Here is a 19,043-nt window from a genome sequence, read left to right on the forward strand (position 1 = left end):
CCGCCTACCTCCTTACCTGAACTGCAGATTTCCAGCCCAGTCCCACAAGGCTGCCTTTGTGTTGCTCCCACACAGTCTCTTCTCTTGTTCTGCCCAGGAACCCAGCGGCGTCACGGGAAGCGACGTAAAATCCCGTGACTCCGCTGTGTTCCTGGGCAGAGCAAGAGAAGAGACACTCGGAGGGAGCAGCTTCTGACACCTTCTGATACACACATCCAGCAGCATGTTACAGGACTCAATTTCTCCATGCATTGATAGAAGGGGATATGGCAGCAGCTGCTGTAGTAGCAGGGCACTGGAAGTAGGTAGACACTGGCACATATCCAGCCACATCGGACACTTAAGTGTAAGGGAGGAAATTTAGTGGAATTAGCCGAGGCAGAACAGGGCACAGAGAAGGCACTGGCAGACCTATGGAATCCCCCCATATTAAAAAAAGAACTGATCCACCAGAGTAACAAAGGGAACTGAAGCACAGGGCAGGGCACACAGCAGGACAGGCCAAGCACTGGCAGGCAGTCACATAGAGCCCCAAGGAAAACCCCCCTCCATATTACAAAAAATAAACAGAAAACAAATTGATCCCCCAGGTAAGGAAGGGCATTGAGGCAATAGGGCAGGGCACAGACCAGGCACTGGCAGATAGACACATCCAGCCACTAGACCAATCCCTCTCCACATATTAGAAAAATTAAGAATTCATTCCCCTGAGCAAAAAGGGCATTGAGTCACAGGGGCAGGACAGGCCAGGTATAAAAGTCTACCCCCCCCCCAAATAATTAAAAAGATAATCGATTCCCCAGAGCAAGGAAAGGCATTGAGGTAAAGGGAACAGGGCAGGTCCCAGCAGACAGACACATCCAGCCACAAAACCGACTCCTCCCCATATTAGAAAAATAATAAGAATTGATACGTTAGAGTAAGGAAGGTGAAAGAGGAGCAGCAGCAGTAGCAATAATAGTAGTAAGGCACTTGGCCTAGGCAGACCCCCCTTGAAGCTATATAAAAAAGGTTCCTTAAGAGTAAGGACAGTGAATGACTAGCAGTAAGAGGGGACCGGGCCTGAGCAGGCAGGCACTGGCACACGTAGCGCATATATGTATATATAATATATATATATATTGTAGGGAACAGCTCACGCATGGGGCGGCAATGACAGTATTCACACAGGTTTCAAACGTAAAGCGTGTTTATTTGGATGCTGTAGGCACAGAGCACCTTGTAAACAAAACAAACTCTAAGCCTGTCCGGCTCTAACTAAACATCCAGATACCTCTCTACAAGCCTAAGGTCTGGCACAAAGCAAAGTAACAGGTTTTCCATAGGTAAAGCTTCATACCTGGTGGACTGCAGCGCTGGCTGTAGCTGCTCCTTCACTCAGTTTCTCCTCTCCCCTTCAAACCTAACAGCCCTCTCTTTTAAGGCTTCCTCCCCAGTAATGAGCTTAGGAAGCCTCACCTGAGGGCTCCTGGGTTTGCTACCGTGCCTGGCTGAGGAAACCAGGTGAGATATATATCCCATCCACCACTCTCCCATACACTTTACCACAATATATATACCGTATTTGCTCGATTATAAGACGAGGTTTTTTTTCAGAGCAAATGCTCTGAAAAATACCCCTTCGTCTTATAATCAGGGTCATCTTATAATCAGACCTCAAACAGGTCTCACTATGAGACGACTAAGATCCAGATCCTCCGCAGCTGCAGGGGCCTGGATCCTCCTGTCTCCCCCCCACACACACACACACTTACCGGTGCTTCTGAGTGCCCGGTGTGCAGCCGGGGCAGTGTGAAAATATGTCTACGCGATTCGGGTACACAACTTACGCTGCAGCCGGAAGGAGGTGTGGCTAGCAGAGGGGGTTGTCTGAAAGTGAGTGGGACACCTACTATCATTTTAATGACACACATACCAGCTGCCACAAAATAGACTTTAAACCATAGTTTAGGTGACGGTTACACAGAAGCAGTAATGCTAATTCTATGTTTAATAAAAAAATATATAAAAATTATACTCACTGTCATCAAACACCCCAGCATTAGCCAGCAGCAAAGTGATTATCTTGGGGTCCTTCTCAAGCTGCATTACATGCTTGCTTTCATTGGACAGAAGTGTGCACACATTAATTGCAAAGTCCACTTCATTCGGGAGTCCAGATAAAAGCGAGAGCACTAGTTTGTTGTAATCATTTGGTGTGTTGAAGTCCATAGTAAGCCCGTAACTTTGTCGTAGATAATCTGTAATTGAACAAAAGAAAAAAAAAAAAAAAAAAAGACTCAAATGATCACAATTGTCACCAAATTTTACATGTGAGTGCAGTCAGGGTCAAACAGCTCTGTACACATTTTCTTTTGGCAAATAAAATATTAAAACAAGCAGCAGTAGAAGCATATATGTGACTACATTGAACAGTGTGGACAGAAATAGTCCAAATTAACCAGAATCTGCACTGTCCATTTCCGAATACCTAATATATGCCCACTAAAATAGATTACCCCTAAATGTAACCCTTGCTTTCCCCATACCCAAGCAAGAACAAGAAAAAAAAACTAGCATCTGTAACCTCAGATGTCACTCCAGGTCTATTTCCCCAGCTAAAGATTGAACTATCACAGAGTCTGGTTGGTGGTTAGTTACAAATGGCTTGTGTGGAGTACCACATGCTGCATTTAAATACACATTTCACTTTGTCCTGCTGTAGGTCAAGAAATGTATCCCTTGTGACAAAACAAAAGTCTTGACCCGTCATTCTGTGTGGTTGTTTCAAGTCAGTGCATGTAGAACGATACAATGTAGTTCGTTCTACAAAAAACCATTAAAAAAAACATTTCTGGGCCAAAATTTCCACTGAGAATCTGGTGTTCCTTCTGACAACTATTTGATTGGTAGCCGTGATGCAAGGAACATTTTTATACAAACAGCTGGCAGCATCGAGTCTGACGGGCCACTGCATAGCTCTGTAGTTACCTGGTACAATGTGCTGCTGATAGTTGTAGGAACATGGTATTGCACCCGCTGGTTGCTGTGGTTTGGGGTTTCCAGGTTGGACTTCGTCATCATCCTCCCCAAAATGATGCACTTTCTCATATTTCTCCAAATAACTAGATACAGACAAAAAAAACCCACAAATTTACTGAATTGTTCAAAAATGAGTTTTCATACTTTTTTTTTTTTAGGAACATAATACAGGCTATAGTTGGGATGGAATCTACAAACCATCATGTGTTTGAAAGTTACCAAACCATTTTTAGCTCCATAATGAATGAGTTTTCATCTTACATAGTAAATACTATTTACATAGGCTGGTTTTCCTCCACAAAAGTCAAATTGTGTGCTTTTAAAAATTACCTATACATATTTTGAAATCTTGCATTAAAAACAACAAAGTGTATTAAGGGTTGGTTAGGGTAATACTATATAATATGTGTATATCACGCACGCATTCAAATTCCATTCCATTCCATTATAAATTGGAAAATACACTTAAGATTGTAGAGTATAACTATCCTACCAAGGTAAACATGAAGACAGCTATTTTATTACAAGGAATTACTTGCTGTAGTATATGTCTGTTTTGGTAGTGTTAAAGCTGTGATATGCAAGTGAACGATAAGTAAAGAATTCATCTATGTCATGCATATCTCCTATGAAAGAGGTCATCTGCTGCCAGTGGCAATAATATATAGGGGGGGGGGGGGCACACAAGATACCACAGTCAAACTGGGGGGCATTCATAATTTCCAAAAGTAATGTGCTATGGAATTATACTTTTGTTATTGGGCTAAAATAATACTTGATCAATCAACATGGGAAGCCTGAAGCCACAGTTGAGTGCGACTAATCCTTGAAATAAATATTATAACACAATAAATAACTTTTCCACTAAATGATTTCAGGGCCTTGAACGTTTTGTCCCCTGAAGTCACACATCAGGACAGGCTCTGCCACACCCACATCCAAACACACACACACCAGGACAGGCTCTGACACACTGACACCCAAACACACACCCTAGGACAGGCTCTGCCACACCAACACCCAAATACACACCAGGACAGGCTCTGACACACTGACACCCAGACACACACCAGGACAGGCTCTGCCACACCAACACCTATACACACACACCCGAGGACAGGCTCTGCTACACTGATAACCAAAACCACACAAACAGCAGGACACAATCTACGTCCCAGACGTCTACATCAGGATGGATTTTTCACACTGCATTGTCGTTTATACCCCCCTTAGTGTTTTTGCCCCTTGTGTATTGATGCCCCTGCTGCCCATATATATTATTAGCCCCAGTTGCCGATAGCAGGTATAGATCAACACATTAACACACAAACCAAGCTTTGCATGTATAGATCAACTGAAATTCACTTGTGATCTCAGCACTGAAGGTATATATCAAATAAACAGAATCAGACATACAAATCCTGTATTTGCAGGTATACAATAGTATATGAAATGTAGCACTGCAGGTATAGATCAAATAAATACATGGAAACCGCATTGCAGGTATTAATCAACTGAATAAGACATACAAACACTGTATTTGCAGGTATACATAAATAATGTATGGAAACATATAGATATGGATCTACTGAATAACGCAAAAACCCAGCTTTGCAGGTATAGATCAATTTGAATTCACATAAAAACACGTCATTAAAAGGTATATTTAAAACCCCCTAAATTACAGGCATAGATCACAGGTTGCACACCCCAAAGCCAGCCCTGGCGTCCACACTGCCCACACAGCAATCACACTCCTATCATACCCAGGCAACCAGTAAATGCTGGTACCTAGGCATGATGGGACTGTGCTTGCTGTTAGCAATCACACTCCTATCATGCCAAGTCACACAGGGTGGTTGTAAGTGATGTGTAGACCCCATACTGCTGGCAGCATCAATACACAAGGGGGGCAGCTAGCTAGGTTTCAGCATGTACTGGCTGACTTGGCATGATAGGAGTGTGATTGCTAACAGCAATCACAGTCCCATCATGCCTAGGTTCCAGCATTTACTGGTTGGATGCGTAAGTGCTGGAACCTAGGCATGATGGGACTGTGATTGCTGTTAGCAATCGCACTCCTATCATGCCAAGTTAGCCAGTACATGCTCGAGGTGCGGACCGCATAAGATCGGTTGCCCTGGCTGGCGATCTTACGTGGGCCGCACATCGAGGTCTCACGGGCCGCATTTGGCCCGCATGTTGGACGCCCCTGCCTTATTACTTTCTACCCCTCTCCCTCCCTTATCACTTTCTACCCCTCTCCCTCCCTTATCACTTTCTAACCCCCCTCCCTACTCACTATCTACCCTCCCCCTTTGTAGTTCTCTCACCTTTAGGTCCAGTGACGGGAGCACGAGGCTTCAGTCTTCCTTGTCTGCTGCGGTGGCCGCTGCTTCACTGCTGAGCGCCAAAATATGACGTCATATTTCGGCGCTCAGCATGAAATGCCGGCACCGCGACGGAGGTAGAGGCCTCGTGGAGGAGAATGGGGGGCGCCGACGGGATTTAAATTTTATTCCAAATTCGGCAGGGGGCAACAGGGGGGACAAGGATTAACCTAGGGGGGGCAATTGCCCCCCTGTAGCGACGCCACTGTCTGCTGCCAAGTTACTTTTTGGAAAGGAACCGCTAGAGATTCCTCAATTATGTTCCCAAATAGCAACAGAGCAGAACCAAGTTCGGTTGCAATCACTAGTTACATCAGTCAAGATTTCGTAGGATTATGTCTGATTAATACTTCCCTTGAGACACTAGGCACCAATAATCAGACGAGACCGTCATTCACTCACTGATGACTCAGCCACCCAGAAATTATGTGTTTGTTAACGCTACAGAATAAATAAGAATGCAGCCAAATAGCTGCTAACTCTCATTCAATGTTGCTTTTGTCCGCAAGAAAAATCACTCACTAAAAAAACAAAACATCCAGACATAAACGTAATTGAAGCCCAAATGCGATAGACCTGACACCAAAGACGCAAAAATATATTTAGAAGTATTTTATTATATTATATATGTTTATTAAATATCTATTTCAAGAAATAGAAAGTACCAAAACCCTCTATGCACTTATTGGGCTTTATTCTCTAAACAGTGGTGGTAAAAGGAAGATTTTTACGTACATCATTAACCATGACTTGTGAAGGGCTAAAGCTTAAATTTCCCAAGTAAAAAGTGCCAAAGCGGCCTTGTGTAACACAGATGATTTAGGAAGATAAAATATTTCCTCTCCCAGCAACTCGTTCTTCAATAAACCTCATAATGCTGGAATTTTGCTGCCAACGTATTTATCATAGAATTCAAACAAACAGTATATAACTTCTTGATATTTCTGTTACTTGGGGACTCGTTTGTTTTGTCAGAGAAAAAGTATTGAATGCTATAATGACATCAGTCTCCTTTAAGCTTTGTTCACAGATAATGATGCACCAAGCAAGAATATACTATATTAGGTGTAACCCAGAGACCATAAGTAGGATGTTATTGTGAGTTTCTAAACAAGTAGGCTTTGATACATAAAAATTGTCATATTTATTTGAACACAAGCTAATTTAGGAGTTTAGAATTTCTGCGACAGAAACCAGAGAGTACAACTGGACACACAACCTTGGAGAGCTTTCACACTTCAGTATAAAGTTAACGTATTTTGTACAATAAATCGGGACACGATGTAATAGGTCATGTGTTGTTGTGTATATATATTTTATGTGTGTTATATCTGCAGTAGTGGCAGTAGTTGCAGCAGTGGCGTGTGATGCTTGACTGTGGAAAGATACGGTTAGAAAGCAGGAAATCCTGTGTTTTTATGCACGCTGTGCAGGGGCTGCCAGACTGCAGATGCTGGATGGTATCAGTTAAGTCCAGCAGAGGGAACAAAACCACGGGGCAAAATAAAGAAAGAAACATGAAACACACAAAACAGAAAACAAAGGAACGGGAGGTGCCCCACAAGTGAAAAAGGGAACTTTTCACTTTCTAAAAAGAGAGTGTAATATATACATATTTATACACTATTAAAACGTATCTGGTGATTTATATTGGGGGGGGGCAGCAAAATTCTAGCAACATTTAAAATACTTTATTTGCACAAAGACAGCAATTTATTCCAGGTCAGGGCTGAGCTTCATGTATCTGTTACAAGACTAGAGCGATTTCAGCAACCCGTGCCAGGTCTTTGTTTTACAATAACATCTGTCTCTGCCATTTAGTTCACAAACACATTCTTATATTTATAGTAAAACGTAAAAAACCAAAACAAAAAAAAAACCTGATAATTTATGGATAAATAGTGCCTATGAAGAAAAAAACATTTTAATGCTCTGATTTTAGTAAGTGGACGCCTAAAATTCTCATGTAATCTGTTGGTATTTGCAGGATAAAGGTTCCATGGACAAGGTCCTAAAGTTCAAACGACGGGCCGGGCGAAAGATCAATGAAACAAAATATAACTTATTCTGCAAACTTACCCAAAGACAGCCAGTAATACGGGGCAGCAGGTAGCAGAGTATACCTCTATAAACACATGCCCATCAACAACTTCTGAGCACACTGGGGTGCCAACAAATCTAATCACCAAAAAATAATCTGACAGCAAAGGAAGCCTTTCATTGTCACAACTTTTAGTAACATACATTGTTGCAAGTGGTTTTTAAATGCGTCCATCTGGGTAACGGATTTGGAGACTATACAGTCCTGTATAGTCCACAGCACCTTAGGGAGGCCAAGATTTGTGGCAAGACTAACATATAAATATGTTTCCCGTCTTAGAAATCCCTCGCTTCTCAGGTACAGCTGTGTTCTTATATATGCCACACAAACCCACCCAGACCAGCTGCAATGTGGCAAACAAACTGCTTTTAAATATCCTGCAGCTTTTGATTTAATATATACACCCAAATATCACCTTATAAGATGTAACTGAGGTCTGGTTTGGCAGAAAATGTAGAATCTCTAGATAAAAGAAAAACTTTATTATGTACATATATCGTATTTTCTCAATTATAAGACAAGGTTTCTTTCAGAGCAAATGCAGATCCAGATCCCCCGCAGCGCTGCAGGGGACCTGGATCCTCCTGTCTGGTAACCTCAGCTGCTGCTGGCACTTCCCACTGGGGCTTCTATCACGAGCACCGGCGAAAGTGCCGGCAGCAGCGGAGATTGTCTACGTGCGCCGGGATAGCTGACCAACTGCCAGGGAAGCAGAGCCGGTTGAGGAAATCATTGATCCTTCTGTGACAGACGGCCCTCCAGAAGCAAGAGCGGCCTGCCCATGGGACCCCGGTGGCACTGTGCCATCCCAAAGTCATCGGCGGATCTGGTAGACTTACCTCTTTAATTTTATAGAGGAGGCGGGGTCTAGCGGGGTGACAAAGCATCATTGCGTAATCCCGTGGGATTGCCACTCTGTCCCATGATATGCCTTTTAACCCCCTATATGCCACAGTGGCATACAGAGGTATTAGGCATTTCTGGAGGCAGAGTGGCATATAGGGGGTTAAAAGGCATATCATGGGGCAGAGTGGCATATAGGAGGGTAAACGGTATACTAGGGAGGCAGAGTGGCATATAGGGGGCATAAGGCATTTGTGGGGGCAGAGTGGCAAGCCTGGGGGCAGGTTGGCAAATAAAAAGAAAACAAAAATATTTTTCTCAATCATATCTTTTATTAAATATGAAAAAATAGTTTGCTACATGAATTCATTTTATAGTGTTAATGGCGAGAAAGGGGGGTGGGGTGGGGGTGGGATAGCACATACCTCAACTCATGATAAATCAACTTAATAAGTAAATAAAAACAAGTTTGAGCAATAAAGGGGAAAACACCTTAATTTTGTGAAGATTTGGGTAAAAGCAGCTTTGGGTAGAAAGCCTTTTAAAACTAATTTGTGTGTGTGTATATATATATATATATATATATATATATATATATATATATATATACATACACATACACATACATATATATACACACTATATATTTTGTATAATGTTTTGAATAAAATTACCTTACAATAGTGTGCTGGACCTGCCTTCCTTTTTAACTATATTATGAATAGCTACAACAGCAAACTGACAATACTGGAAAACATTGGCACGATTCCCTGCTTCAATGCATAACTGCTGCAGGTTGGTTGTTTGAACGTATTACATATCACTTTACTTTGGAGAAATACAACAGACAACTTTCATAGTGGGTTTAACACACATATATCATGTACAGGTTCTAAGACAAAATGATTGCGGTCACTACAAAGCACAATGTGTGCTCCACGAAGGAGCTTCTTATCCAACATATACTGCACAACAGAAGTGCAGGTCAGGATAAAGGAGGCATGTTTAGAAAAAAACATTTAAAGAAAGCAGTAAATCTGGAAGGTGATACACTCGGGGGGGGGGGGGGGGGGACCATCCCTTCCCCTGAATTCAAGTGACTTCACTGGAGAGAGACAAAGGTGTAACGTAGGTGCAAAATTATACACCTGGCTGGTAAAGGATCAGGAGCGATGTCAGTCCTTTGGCAGAGTCCATGCATCTTTCTGATAACAAGGAGACAGAGGGGCACCAAAAGACCCAGAGACATTTACTTCTCTGCTATGTATAAACAGCTCACGCAAATATTATTGTATGCACAATACGTGCATAATACACAACATAAAGAAACCACAAGACTTACAGCTGACTGAATGGGTGGCTTCATCAACCAAGCCGGTTGTATGCTGTTGAAATATCCAACTAGAATCCATAATCTGAAGTACTGTATATACCATCAGCAAAGATTTGGCTAGTTGAATGCTTACGCTGACTCTATAAATTGTGTAGCACACGAAAGCAGTCATTAATCCAACTACGTAGAGTTTGGCAGCAAGGTATAATGTAATACCAATATAAAACAGTGGTGACTACCTGGATTTTATCCAGCCACTTAACGCCTCAACTATTCTGTTATTCACAAAGTGAACTTTTCTTTTACCGTTTCCACCTTTATTTGGGAGGTTTATATTTAGGCATGTTTTAAAAAAAAAAAAAAAAAATATTGGTTCCCCTCCCCTCCATGCCAGCAGAATATGTCTAGGTGAATTGTTCTAGAAAATGCCTATTCCTTTAATTTGATGACACTTTAGGAGGTTATTCGGGATGTTACAAATAAAATGCACATTTTCCTCTTAAGAAAAATGCAGGTTAAACGACAAATTATTTTGAATTATGGATCGCCAATTAAACATCAGATTGTAGAAACTATAGATGTCCCTTTAATCCAGATTTAATGCTGCCTTCAATTGGAGAAGACCAAAGACAGAAAACAAAACTTCTAGTTGAACGGGTTGTTGAGTACGTTTTGAGCACAATGATATGACTTCATACGATTAGCTAGCTTGCCAAACTAATCTATAATCAAAACAAAAACTTGCTGGTTGCCTGGCCATGAAAGAGCAGTTACCTGAGCCAAGGCATATAGTTGGAAATCATTATACAGTGTCTGGAAGTACCAAGTTTAAGACTCCAAATCTTCGCATATCCACTGGCAGCACTTCAGAGGCCAATCAGCTATTCTATTCTTTCATTTTGTGTTTAAACACATAGCTTTCAGTTTAAAGTTGCTGAATAGGACTTAAATATAAAAATAAATAAAAAAAATAGAACATTTGTCATGCTACCCAAATTTTCTGGACACAAATAAAGGCCTACTGTTGTAAACACGCAATTATACCAGTTTAAACCCATTAAACAAGTGACACATCGGAACCAAATGGACTATCACATTAATCCAATCTCATGTCATACCACTATATTCCATCCACTAACATTCAGCTGTGGTTCCTCACTGCTGAATATCAGATTTCATACACACAATGCATTTAGCATGTGTATTTTCCTCAAATCCTCAGTTTGTCCACTCCAGGTGCCTGCCGCCATGGAGGCGCAGTCACAACCAGGGTCGACAAGGTGTCCATCATCCGGACAGTTGACACCAGCGGTGGACAGAACTATCAGCCACTGGAGGAGCAGAGACAGTTGGGGAGATCATGGATCTCGTTCTACATGGCTCAAAATTGAGAGAGTGCAAGGTTTGTTACTAGAGACCTGTGTCAGTGCTCTCTGTGTGCGCCACCTATTGAAGCTGAGCACCAGGATATGATGTGATATCTAGACACTCTCTGCTGAAGCTGCACGGGGGGGGGGGGGGAGCACTGAAACAGAGGCCTGTATGAGCAGACGTCTCACTCCTGCCACAGGACCACCAGAGTTGAAAGAAAAAGAAAGTGGAGATAAAGAGACAGAGAAAGAGAGAGAAGGAGAAAGAAGAGAAAGAAGGAGAAAGAAGAGAGATAGGAAAGTGTGTATGATAGGGCAAGTGTATGCTAGGGTGTTTGTATGTATGGGCAAGCATGAATGTGTGTGTGAGCATGTGTATGGGCAAGAGTGTATGCTTGGCGGTCTATCCATTACCACTTTTGTTTTCGCCCTAAAGGGAATAGAATGATTCATTTTAACCTATTTTAAATCTGGAGGAGTTATTCAGTACTGTTTTAAATTGAAAGATTGATAGTGTCCTTCAATGAATCCAGTAATTTAAAAAAGATTGCCACGGACCATGTCCGTGCCTATGCCTGGTCATGATGGATTAAAACAAATGCCGCCTAGAAGATTCTATACTGCAAGGCTTCTAACGTTGGGGGAGCCACGTCACACTACACTAAGTTGTTCAAATAATTTTTTTCATACAGGGGTGCTAAAAATGATCAGCCCTGGGCGTCTGATGCACTAGGTTTGTTACCGTCTACATGTGCTTATTGCTATACTTGAAAACCTAAATGCCCGAGACTTTGGGGTCTATAAATCCCATTTTGAAAACTATATTTCCATGCTTGCCAGAAACACTAACTAGGGAGTAAACTGTTAATCAGGGACAATGTTTGCATGGCTCTTGATTAATGCTGAAATAACAGTCACAAATCCTTGAAAAACTGTTTCAAGGGAAGTCTTCCACATGTCGAAGAAAACGTGAATTATTGTGTAGCATATACAGCTACAAATCAAATGCTTTTAATTTCCAGTAAAACAGAACAGATTTTGAGTAAGAAACATTACATTATAGCAAGAACTCCAACTAGACTAAGAACATATACGGATAACCTTCAAACGTGTGTGTGTGTGGTATGCCCTACGCAGGATAACTTATCGATACACTTTCCTAGCCGAATCACCAGCAAATCCACAGGAATACATATTTCTACTGGGGTGAAATGTGAACGTCAGCAAGGAGCTCAATGTTTATGGTAGTTGCTATATAGGAGTCCTGAAGACATACAGATATCAGGTAGAGTTTTCTGATCTATAAATGGGAAAAGTAATTGGCTATTACAAAATCAAATTCTCTACCTCTATGTTTTTTAAATGACAAATATACTTTATCTTGTTAATGTGCAATTTCCATGCAGCAACAAGGCCGCTAACAAACTTAACAGATTTAGGAGCAACACTCAGGTGCACACCCAGGGGTGCACATTTTACCAACACTCGGTGAAACTCGTCCAAGTCCTTGGAAACACACAATCCGCAATACTATTGTATTTGCATGAAATTATTACAGCGTTGCACTCGCTTCTAATACTTATTGACCAGTATTCAAGGTAAAGTACATGCATTCACAATGCACATTTCCAGGAATAGGTAGCAGAATTTAAATAAAACTACTAAGACATTAATAACCAAGTGTGCAATTCGTTGCTTGCTTAACTCACTGCTAAGAAATGGGTGCACAGCTTAGTGATTTTATTATTTTGTACAGCAGAGGATCTCCAAGCACACGAGGAAATGAATACTCGGTGAGAATCAGAATCTCGCCATCATAACTGGCAGAAGAGTAACTGATTTACCAGACCTATTTACACACTTGCGTAAATTGAGTGCAGAAGGCTTTCATAGGGTATTATTTATTGTTTTATATAGCGCCATCAGACTCTGCGGCGCTGTACAAAGAGTGGACAGGATATAACATTTAGTATATACCCGATCTAAAAACAGAATAACTGCAATAATATTTTAAGATTACAACGAAAAAGGTTCATTATGCGTTCTTGGTAGATAAAATATATCCTTTGATACTAAAAAGATTTTGCTCTTTTGTGAGTGTCTGCCATGCAGCACCAACTGTATGTATGTATTAGTCTGATGAATTTAGAAAAGATCTTCTTGAATATTCCTTATTACATTTCTAAAGGGCAATCATGCCCAAAGCACTCTCTTCAGGGTCAATCAAGCTAGGTTCCACCAAGTAATGCCACTTACTTATTCACCCAGCATCTCCCTCTCAACTTAAGTCAAGCCGCAATGTCTGCATGCACCTTCCTAATGTTTTGCCCACAGAGTTGGAACTCAGCAGTAACATCACTTCAGGAGCAGGGCCGGCCCATGTCAAAATGCCGCCTGGGGCGAAGTTTAAAATGCCGCCCCTCCCTCCCTATTATCTACCCTTACTCTCCCTCCTTCCCTATTATCTACCCTTACTCTCCCTCCCTCCCCCCTTTGTACTTACCTTTCAGCAGTCCTGCGGCGAGTCTCCCTGCTTGGTCTCGGTGCCGGCTTGTAATGCTGAGTGCCGGAAATGACATCATCTTCCGGTGCTCAGCATTACAAGCCGGCACCGAGACCGAGCGAGAGGGCTCGCAGAGGAGAGAGAGGGGCGCCGAGTGGGAACTGACAACTTGGTAAGCGAAAACCACTCGGCACCCTCTCTCTCTTCCGCTAAAAAAAAAAAAAAAGGCAAAGTGCCACCCCTTTAAAAGTGCCGCCTGGAGCAATTGCCCCACTCTGCTCCACGGTAGGGCAGGCCCTGTTCAGGAGCCAGTAATGCTGAGGGACACATCAACAATCTTCAGAGGCCACATGGTGTTTAAAGTTAAAGTGGCCACAAAGATGGTGCTCCTTTTCAATATATATTATCAGTAAATCTGAATACGCTGAATGATTTAGAACGAACAGCAGATTCATTTACAGCAAACTGTATGTGAAAAACAGTATCTAAACCAGGGCTCGCCAATGGCCATGACGACAGAATTTTGTCCTGCCGCCTAGGTCAGGGGCGTCCAATGGGCCTATATTTAAGGGAGTGGGGGATTCCCTTGGGACATCGTTAATTTTTGTCCTTGAAAACCTTGTTAGTTTAAAAAAAATCCTGGCTCCTAACTTTTTTTAGCTGGCTCCTAGATTCAAAACAAATTTGTCAAGCCCTGATCTAAACCATGACAAAAAATTTTTATGAAATGGTACTCTTGGCCGTTTTGCCAACGTTTATACAGCATCAATCCACTGTTCTGCCCTACAGCAAAAAAAAAGCAAACAAATTTAAAACAAGAACCTAAGCATTTGCATTTATAGATTCAATCATTTTTTATCCAGGTCCACTTACAGCACTTAAATGGAAAAAATACAAAATTTCCCATCTTCATATTTATTACCTGAGCCTTAATTACTGTGATCTTAAGCTTCACTAAAATAGTGATATGAGAGCACGTACTGATTTACTAAAAACAATGATACAGAGATTCCATACAGTAGGAAAAACCTGTTTAACAAAATAAAGTTCTTTTGTATCGTTTGGCCAATGAACTCAAACAAGTACCTAATTATCTTTTTGATGGTGCCAATGTATACAAGGAAAATACAAGGAAAATACAAGGAAAAAAAATTAAATCTGCAAAAACAGGAGAGAAGCCGTTAAAGTTTTATGAAACAGTCTGTTCACGTAGTTCTAGAAATGCTACGACCTCACATGTTTAGTCCACCTAGAGCAGCCAATAGCGAGAGAGTGTAAGCAATTCCAGAGCTTCCCCAGCCAGTAATAGCGGCGTTCTAAAAACACCGTGCGGATAACTCACACCATAAACACACTAAGTGATCCAGGACTGAACTTCACACGGACATCGCAGAAGAGAAATCAATGCAGAAAACACGCTCCAGTAAAATTTCATGAAACTAGCATAAAGTCATTCGACAAAACATATTCCTAAACCCAAAAGTGTTCGAGGAATGACTCCGACAATCCCCTGCTGACATTATAGACCTTTTGCGTTTCTTTTTTTTTTAGGCTTTTCAACTAAACGGCACACTTGTCTCATACAGTATTGAATAAAAGCAAATTTGGGGATAGATAAGCAAACATGCATATTGTATACAAATACAATTATATGGTCCATCCAAATGTGCTTTTATATATATATCTATATATATACATACATATATATATATATACACACACACTACGTACAACACAGTATACCGTTTTCTACACAATTTGTAATATACAGTCAGTCTTTAAAACAAGTAGCAAAAGCAAACATTAATCATGAAGCATTAAATTAACTATAAAAAGGCTACCAAATAAACAGGGGCTTTGCTGCACTCTATTGTATAAAGAAGAAATGACTTTACTTAAGGAGGAATACTGACCCATTTATCATATTGAAAATGCTGCCACTTACCGTAAATAATACTGTTTCAAAGCGAACGCAGCGTTTGCACAACCTCTCGGGAAGTTAAAATCCTCCGCTATCTCACCCCACTGGTTCTTTTCGGATACCTTAGAGACAAACACGTACAATTATCGCACCTTTCAAAGAGTAACAAGCAGCATCAGCGCTGTGACTGTGCATATGGCTCTGTACAATCTAAACACACAATACTCTAATCACATAAGGCCGTATATCCCTATAGATGACAGCGCTCGCCCTGTCCCCGGTGCCTCTCTGAAGCCGAGTAAAGTGCAGGGATAGGGAGGGAAGCCCTGAAGCGCCGGGGGGAGGGGGCAGTACACGGAGCGCTCTCCCGCCCGGCTAACGTTACTGTAACAGTAATCGCCGTCGCCTTTTATTATTCTTTTCTTCGTACCTTTATTTTCTCCCTAACGACTGAGACCCAAGATGGCTATTGATGCCAGCCCGAGCTGTTTATGTCATCTCCCCCACTGTGCTCGGGAAACATGGCAGGGAGGGGTTAGCGCGAGGCCGCCCGGGCAGGCTTCGAGCTTTTAGGACGATCACCGATGTGAAGGCTTTCCCCGCTAATTTTGACTCGCTGAGAAAGTGCTCAGTATGAGAGCTCTGTGCGCCGGGCCGTGCAGGAGGAAGGCAGGGGAGGGCTGATACGGATCGGGGGTCCTTAGAACCCCCATTTACACCTGATCGTCACACCACAAACACACACAGGACAGCCCCCCGGTAGCAGCATTCATCAGGGCTGCAGCTATCCTCATCCAAAACTAGCGGGGCCCGTCGAAACTTCGACTGTATGACCAGGCCCCAAATCCGGGGCCTTTCCATGATTCCAGCCCCAGGCTGGAAAGCAGGCACACGCAGCTAGCCGATGGAGTATTTCCCAGGCATTTTTTCACACTTTAGGGTCAGTGGTGCACCACGCTTCACACACGCAGCTAAGGATCATACACTGGCTTTTACCGGGAAGCTATATGTAAACAGACTTCTAACCTGTAGCGGTATTTGTGCGAATACACGAAGGCAGACAAAATCCAAACGGGTACAGGGCATGGCTTCAGCCCACAATGCGCACACAAATAAGAACAACTATGTGCCCCTCACCTTGGCAAATCCTCCCAAAGTGGTGACTCTCGTGTAGAGGGAGTGCAGGTCGAGCTCTCTGCCCCCAACGGCGGGTAGTTTCCTGAAGCGTGACCTGCTGAGACACCCGACATAAAGAGAGGGTAAAGGCCTGCTGCTGCTGCCACCCTTACATAGCCAAAGCAAACACCTGTTCAGACACAGTTACGGACCTTATAAAGGGGTTAAAGAATTAAAAACAACATTAACTGTTACTTATACATATAAAGGACTTAGTATCCCCTTAATGTGACATACTAAATGATTGTCCGGACGTCATAGCATTTAGTTTGTATGGAAGCCTTACCCAGTGTTTTTAGTAGTGACCAGGCACATGGGGGTTACAGATGTGCTGTAATGGGCAGAATGTGGATTTCAGCAGGACCTACCCTAGAAGAATGCCAGTGGAAGCACTTGAAGCACATGGAATGCTATGGATGCTACACTTAGCTGGATGCGCCCGAGTATATTTGTTCATTTCTGTACTTTATGTTACTCAACATACTACCTGAAGCTGGGGAGCGATGTGAAGAAGAAAGAGGTGGCTAACACTAAATATATTAAGGCCATTCCATCCTCCATAACACCTCTCAGATGACCTATATATGACATAATGCTTTGGCTGCAGTACAAAGAGGACCTGCTAAACCCTTGGAGTTCCCTGCCAAGAGCTGATGGTAAAAGGCCATGCTCCCCAGGTTTGGCATATCCTTGGAGGACATTATATGCTAGGCTTTGGTAAAGAGTACCTTAAAGACTGACCAGGACCTTAGCAATAAAGTTAACCAACAGTAACTGTTGACAGATATGGTTCCTTGGCCAAAAATATGCGCTACCATACGTGAAACATCGGTATATGGCGTGAGCCCATATGGGATATAGAAAAGAATAAATCATTGAACAAGGAACAAAACAGAACAAATGTCAGAGTAAAATCATAATGAAAATAGTTACGCTACAGAGAACTGGATGCACATTGGCGAACTAAAGGTAAATGAAGTTAACGTGTGAGTTAATGTTTATTTTTCCTACTAAACAAAAAATGGGGGGATCCGCATGTACATTTCTTTCACAAATGGGACAGCCACCAAAGGGAGATGGTAAAGGCCTATATAAGTGCCATGCATGGATTAAATGCATCTCAAAGGGCGAGGATGAAAAAGTTTTGAATGGGGTCTATGCATGGGGCCCAGTTTATTCCCACCCCAAAACTATTTACATGCCACAGGGCTACAATGGTTACATCCTAGTTGGTTATAGCATGAGAGGATACAGGCAAGGTATCCATGTCAATGTAAGAAGTGTTTTCATAGTTGCATCCTGGGATTCCCCTCACACTATTGATGTAAATAAGATCAGGCATTATGTGTGTAGGACATATTCCTTTGGGGGGAGGGACATTTTGGTGCTTATCTGTTTGGCATCACCAGCCAAATAATTAATAGAGCGTACGTGTTATGCTATTTCTTTTAGGACCCGTTCACAACTCCAGGGCAAAGTATATGCAGGTCCCTTAGATCAACAGGCTTGTGTGCGTGGATTAACCCCTACAGAATGAGTGTAGACCGTGCGTGAGCGGGATTCCACCCCCCTCCGTATAATAACACGGTGAGGTCCAGCTCCCCTCCCCCATGTGATAGAGTCCCGGTGCATGTGCAGCTTTCTCCCAGCTCAGCTCACCCTCTACTCTCGTGGAACTGCCGCAGCTCGTCCAGAAAAGCCAGCCCCTTCCTCCGGTGATTCGGTTCACACTTGACCGTCGAGTTAGACATGTTTCGTGATTCAGGTCCACAGAGGACAGAGCTGATCCCGGGGCTGTCCTCAGATAACCGATTAGTGATATCGGTGTGGAGATCTCCGGATACCCACTTATTTACAGGGAGCAGCTCTGAGGCCAGGGGTGTCGGCCTCCCGCTCCTTGGCTCTCAGGAGAGCAGGCAGCCCGCTCATGGACCGCACAGGAGGTGCTGGGAGGACACGGGGGTCCGGCAAGCCCAGTACACCAAGAGATGGGAAAAGTTCAGGTAGAGGAGGCCGCGGGAAACAGCAACGAACACAAGAAAGGGGGGGGGAAACAGAGAGCGTCGACAAGTGGATTGGCGGCGGCGAGCAGCGACGGCCTGGCCGGGGTTGGCAAGCTGCTCCTCGTTTGTCTGTCTCCGCCACCTTCAGCACGGGCGGCCGGCCGGTTCCTGTCTGACACGGAGCATGTTGGTGCCGGGCCGCTACGGGCTCCCTATCTCCCTTTGTGTAACTGCCTTATGCCGGCGGCCCCGGTCCGTGGGTGCTAACGTCCGTGATGGCGGTGGCAGTCCGTTCCGGATTTCCCCCCTGCCGGGGCCCTTTCGCTGATGTACCCGCGCAGGGGACTGCCGAGTACAGCGGCCGCGGAATTCACCGCTCCTC

General features: G+C 43.0%; 1 protein-coding gene across 2 annotated transcripts in view; it reads right to left on the reverse strand.

Annotated features, from left to right (window-relative positions):
- LOC149302759 (AT-rich interactive domain-containing protein 2-like) overlaps positions 1-18,409 on the reverse strand; it is a 34,920-nt gene extending 16,511 nt beyond the window's left edge. For both annotated transcript variants that reach the window (XM_089482105.1, XM_089482106.1), the window contains exons 1-5: positions 18,318-18,409; positions 16,620-16,713; positions 15,507-15,604; positions 2,971-3,104; positions 2,022-2,240 (exon numbers count right to left, since the gene is read on the reverse strand). In XM_089482105.1, the coding sequence (XP_089338231.1) occupies positions 2,022-2,240; positions 2,971-3,104; positions 15,507-15,604; positions 16,620-16,713; positions 18,318-18,409 (637 nt within the window). The remainder of the gene's footprint in view (positions 1-2,021; positions 2,241-2,970; positions 3,105-15,506; positions 15,605-16,619; positions 16,714-18,317) is intronic.
- Positions 18,410-19,043: the final 634 nt, after the last annotated feature.

Source organism: Sceloporus occidentalis, unplaced genomic scaffold (assembly GCF_023333645.1).
Source record: "Sceloporus occidentalis isolate IW3139 unplaced genomic scaffold, rSceOcc1.0.p SCAF_17, whole genome shotgun sequence".
In the NCBI taxonomy this organism is placed as follows: domain Eukaryota; kingdom Metazoa; phylum Chordata; class Lepidosauria; order Squamata; family Phrynosomatidae; genus Sceloporus; species Sceloporus occidentalis.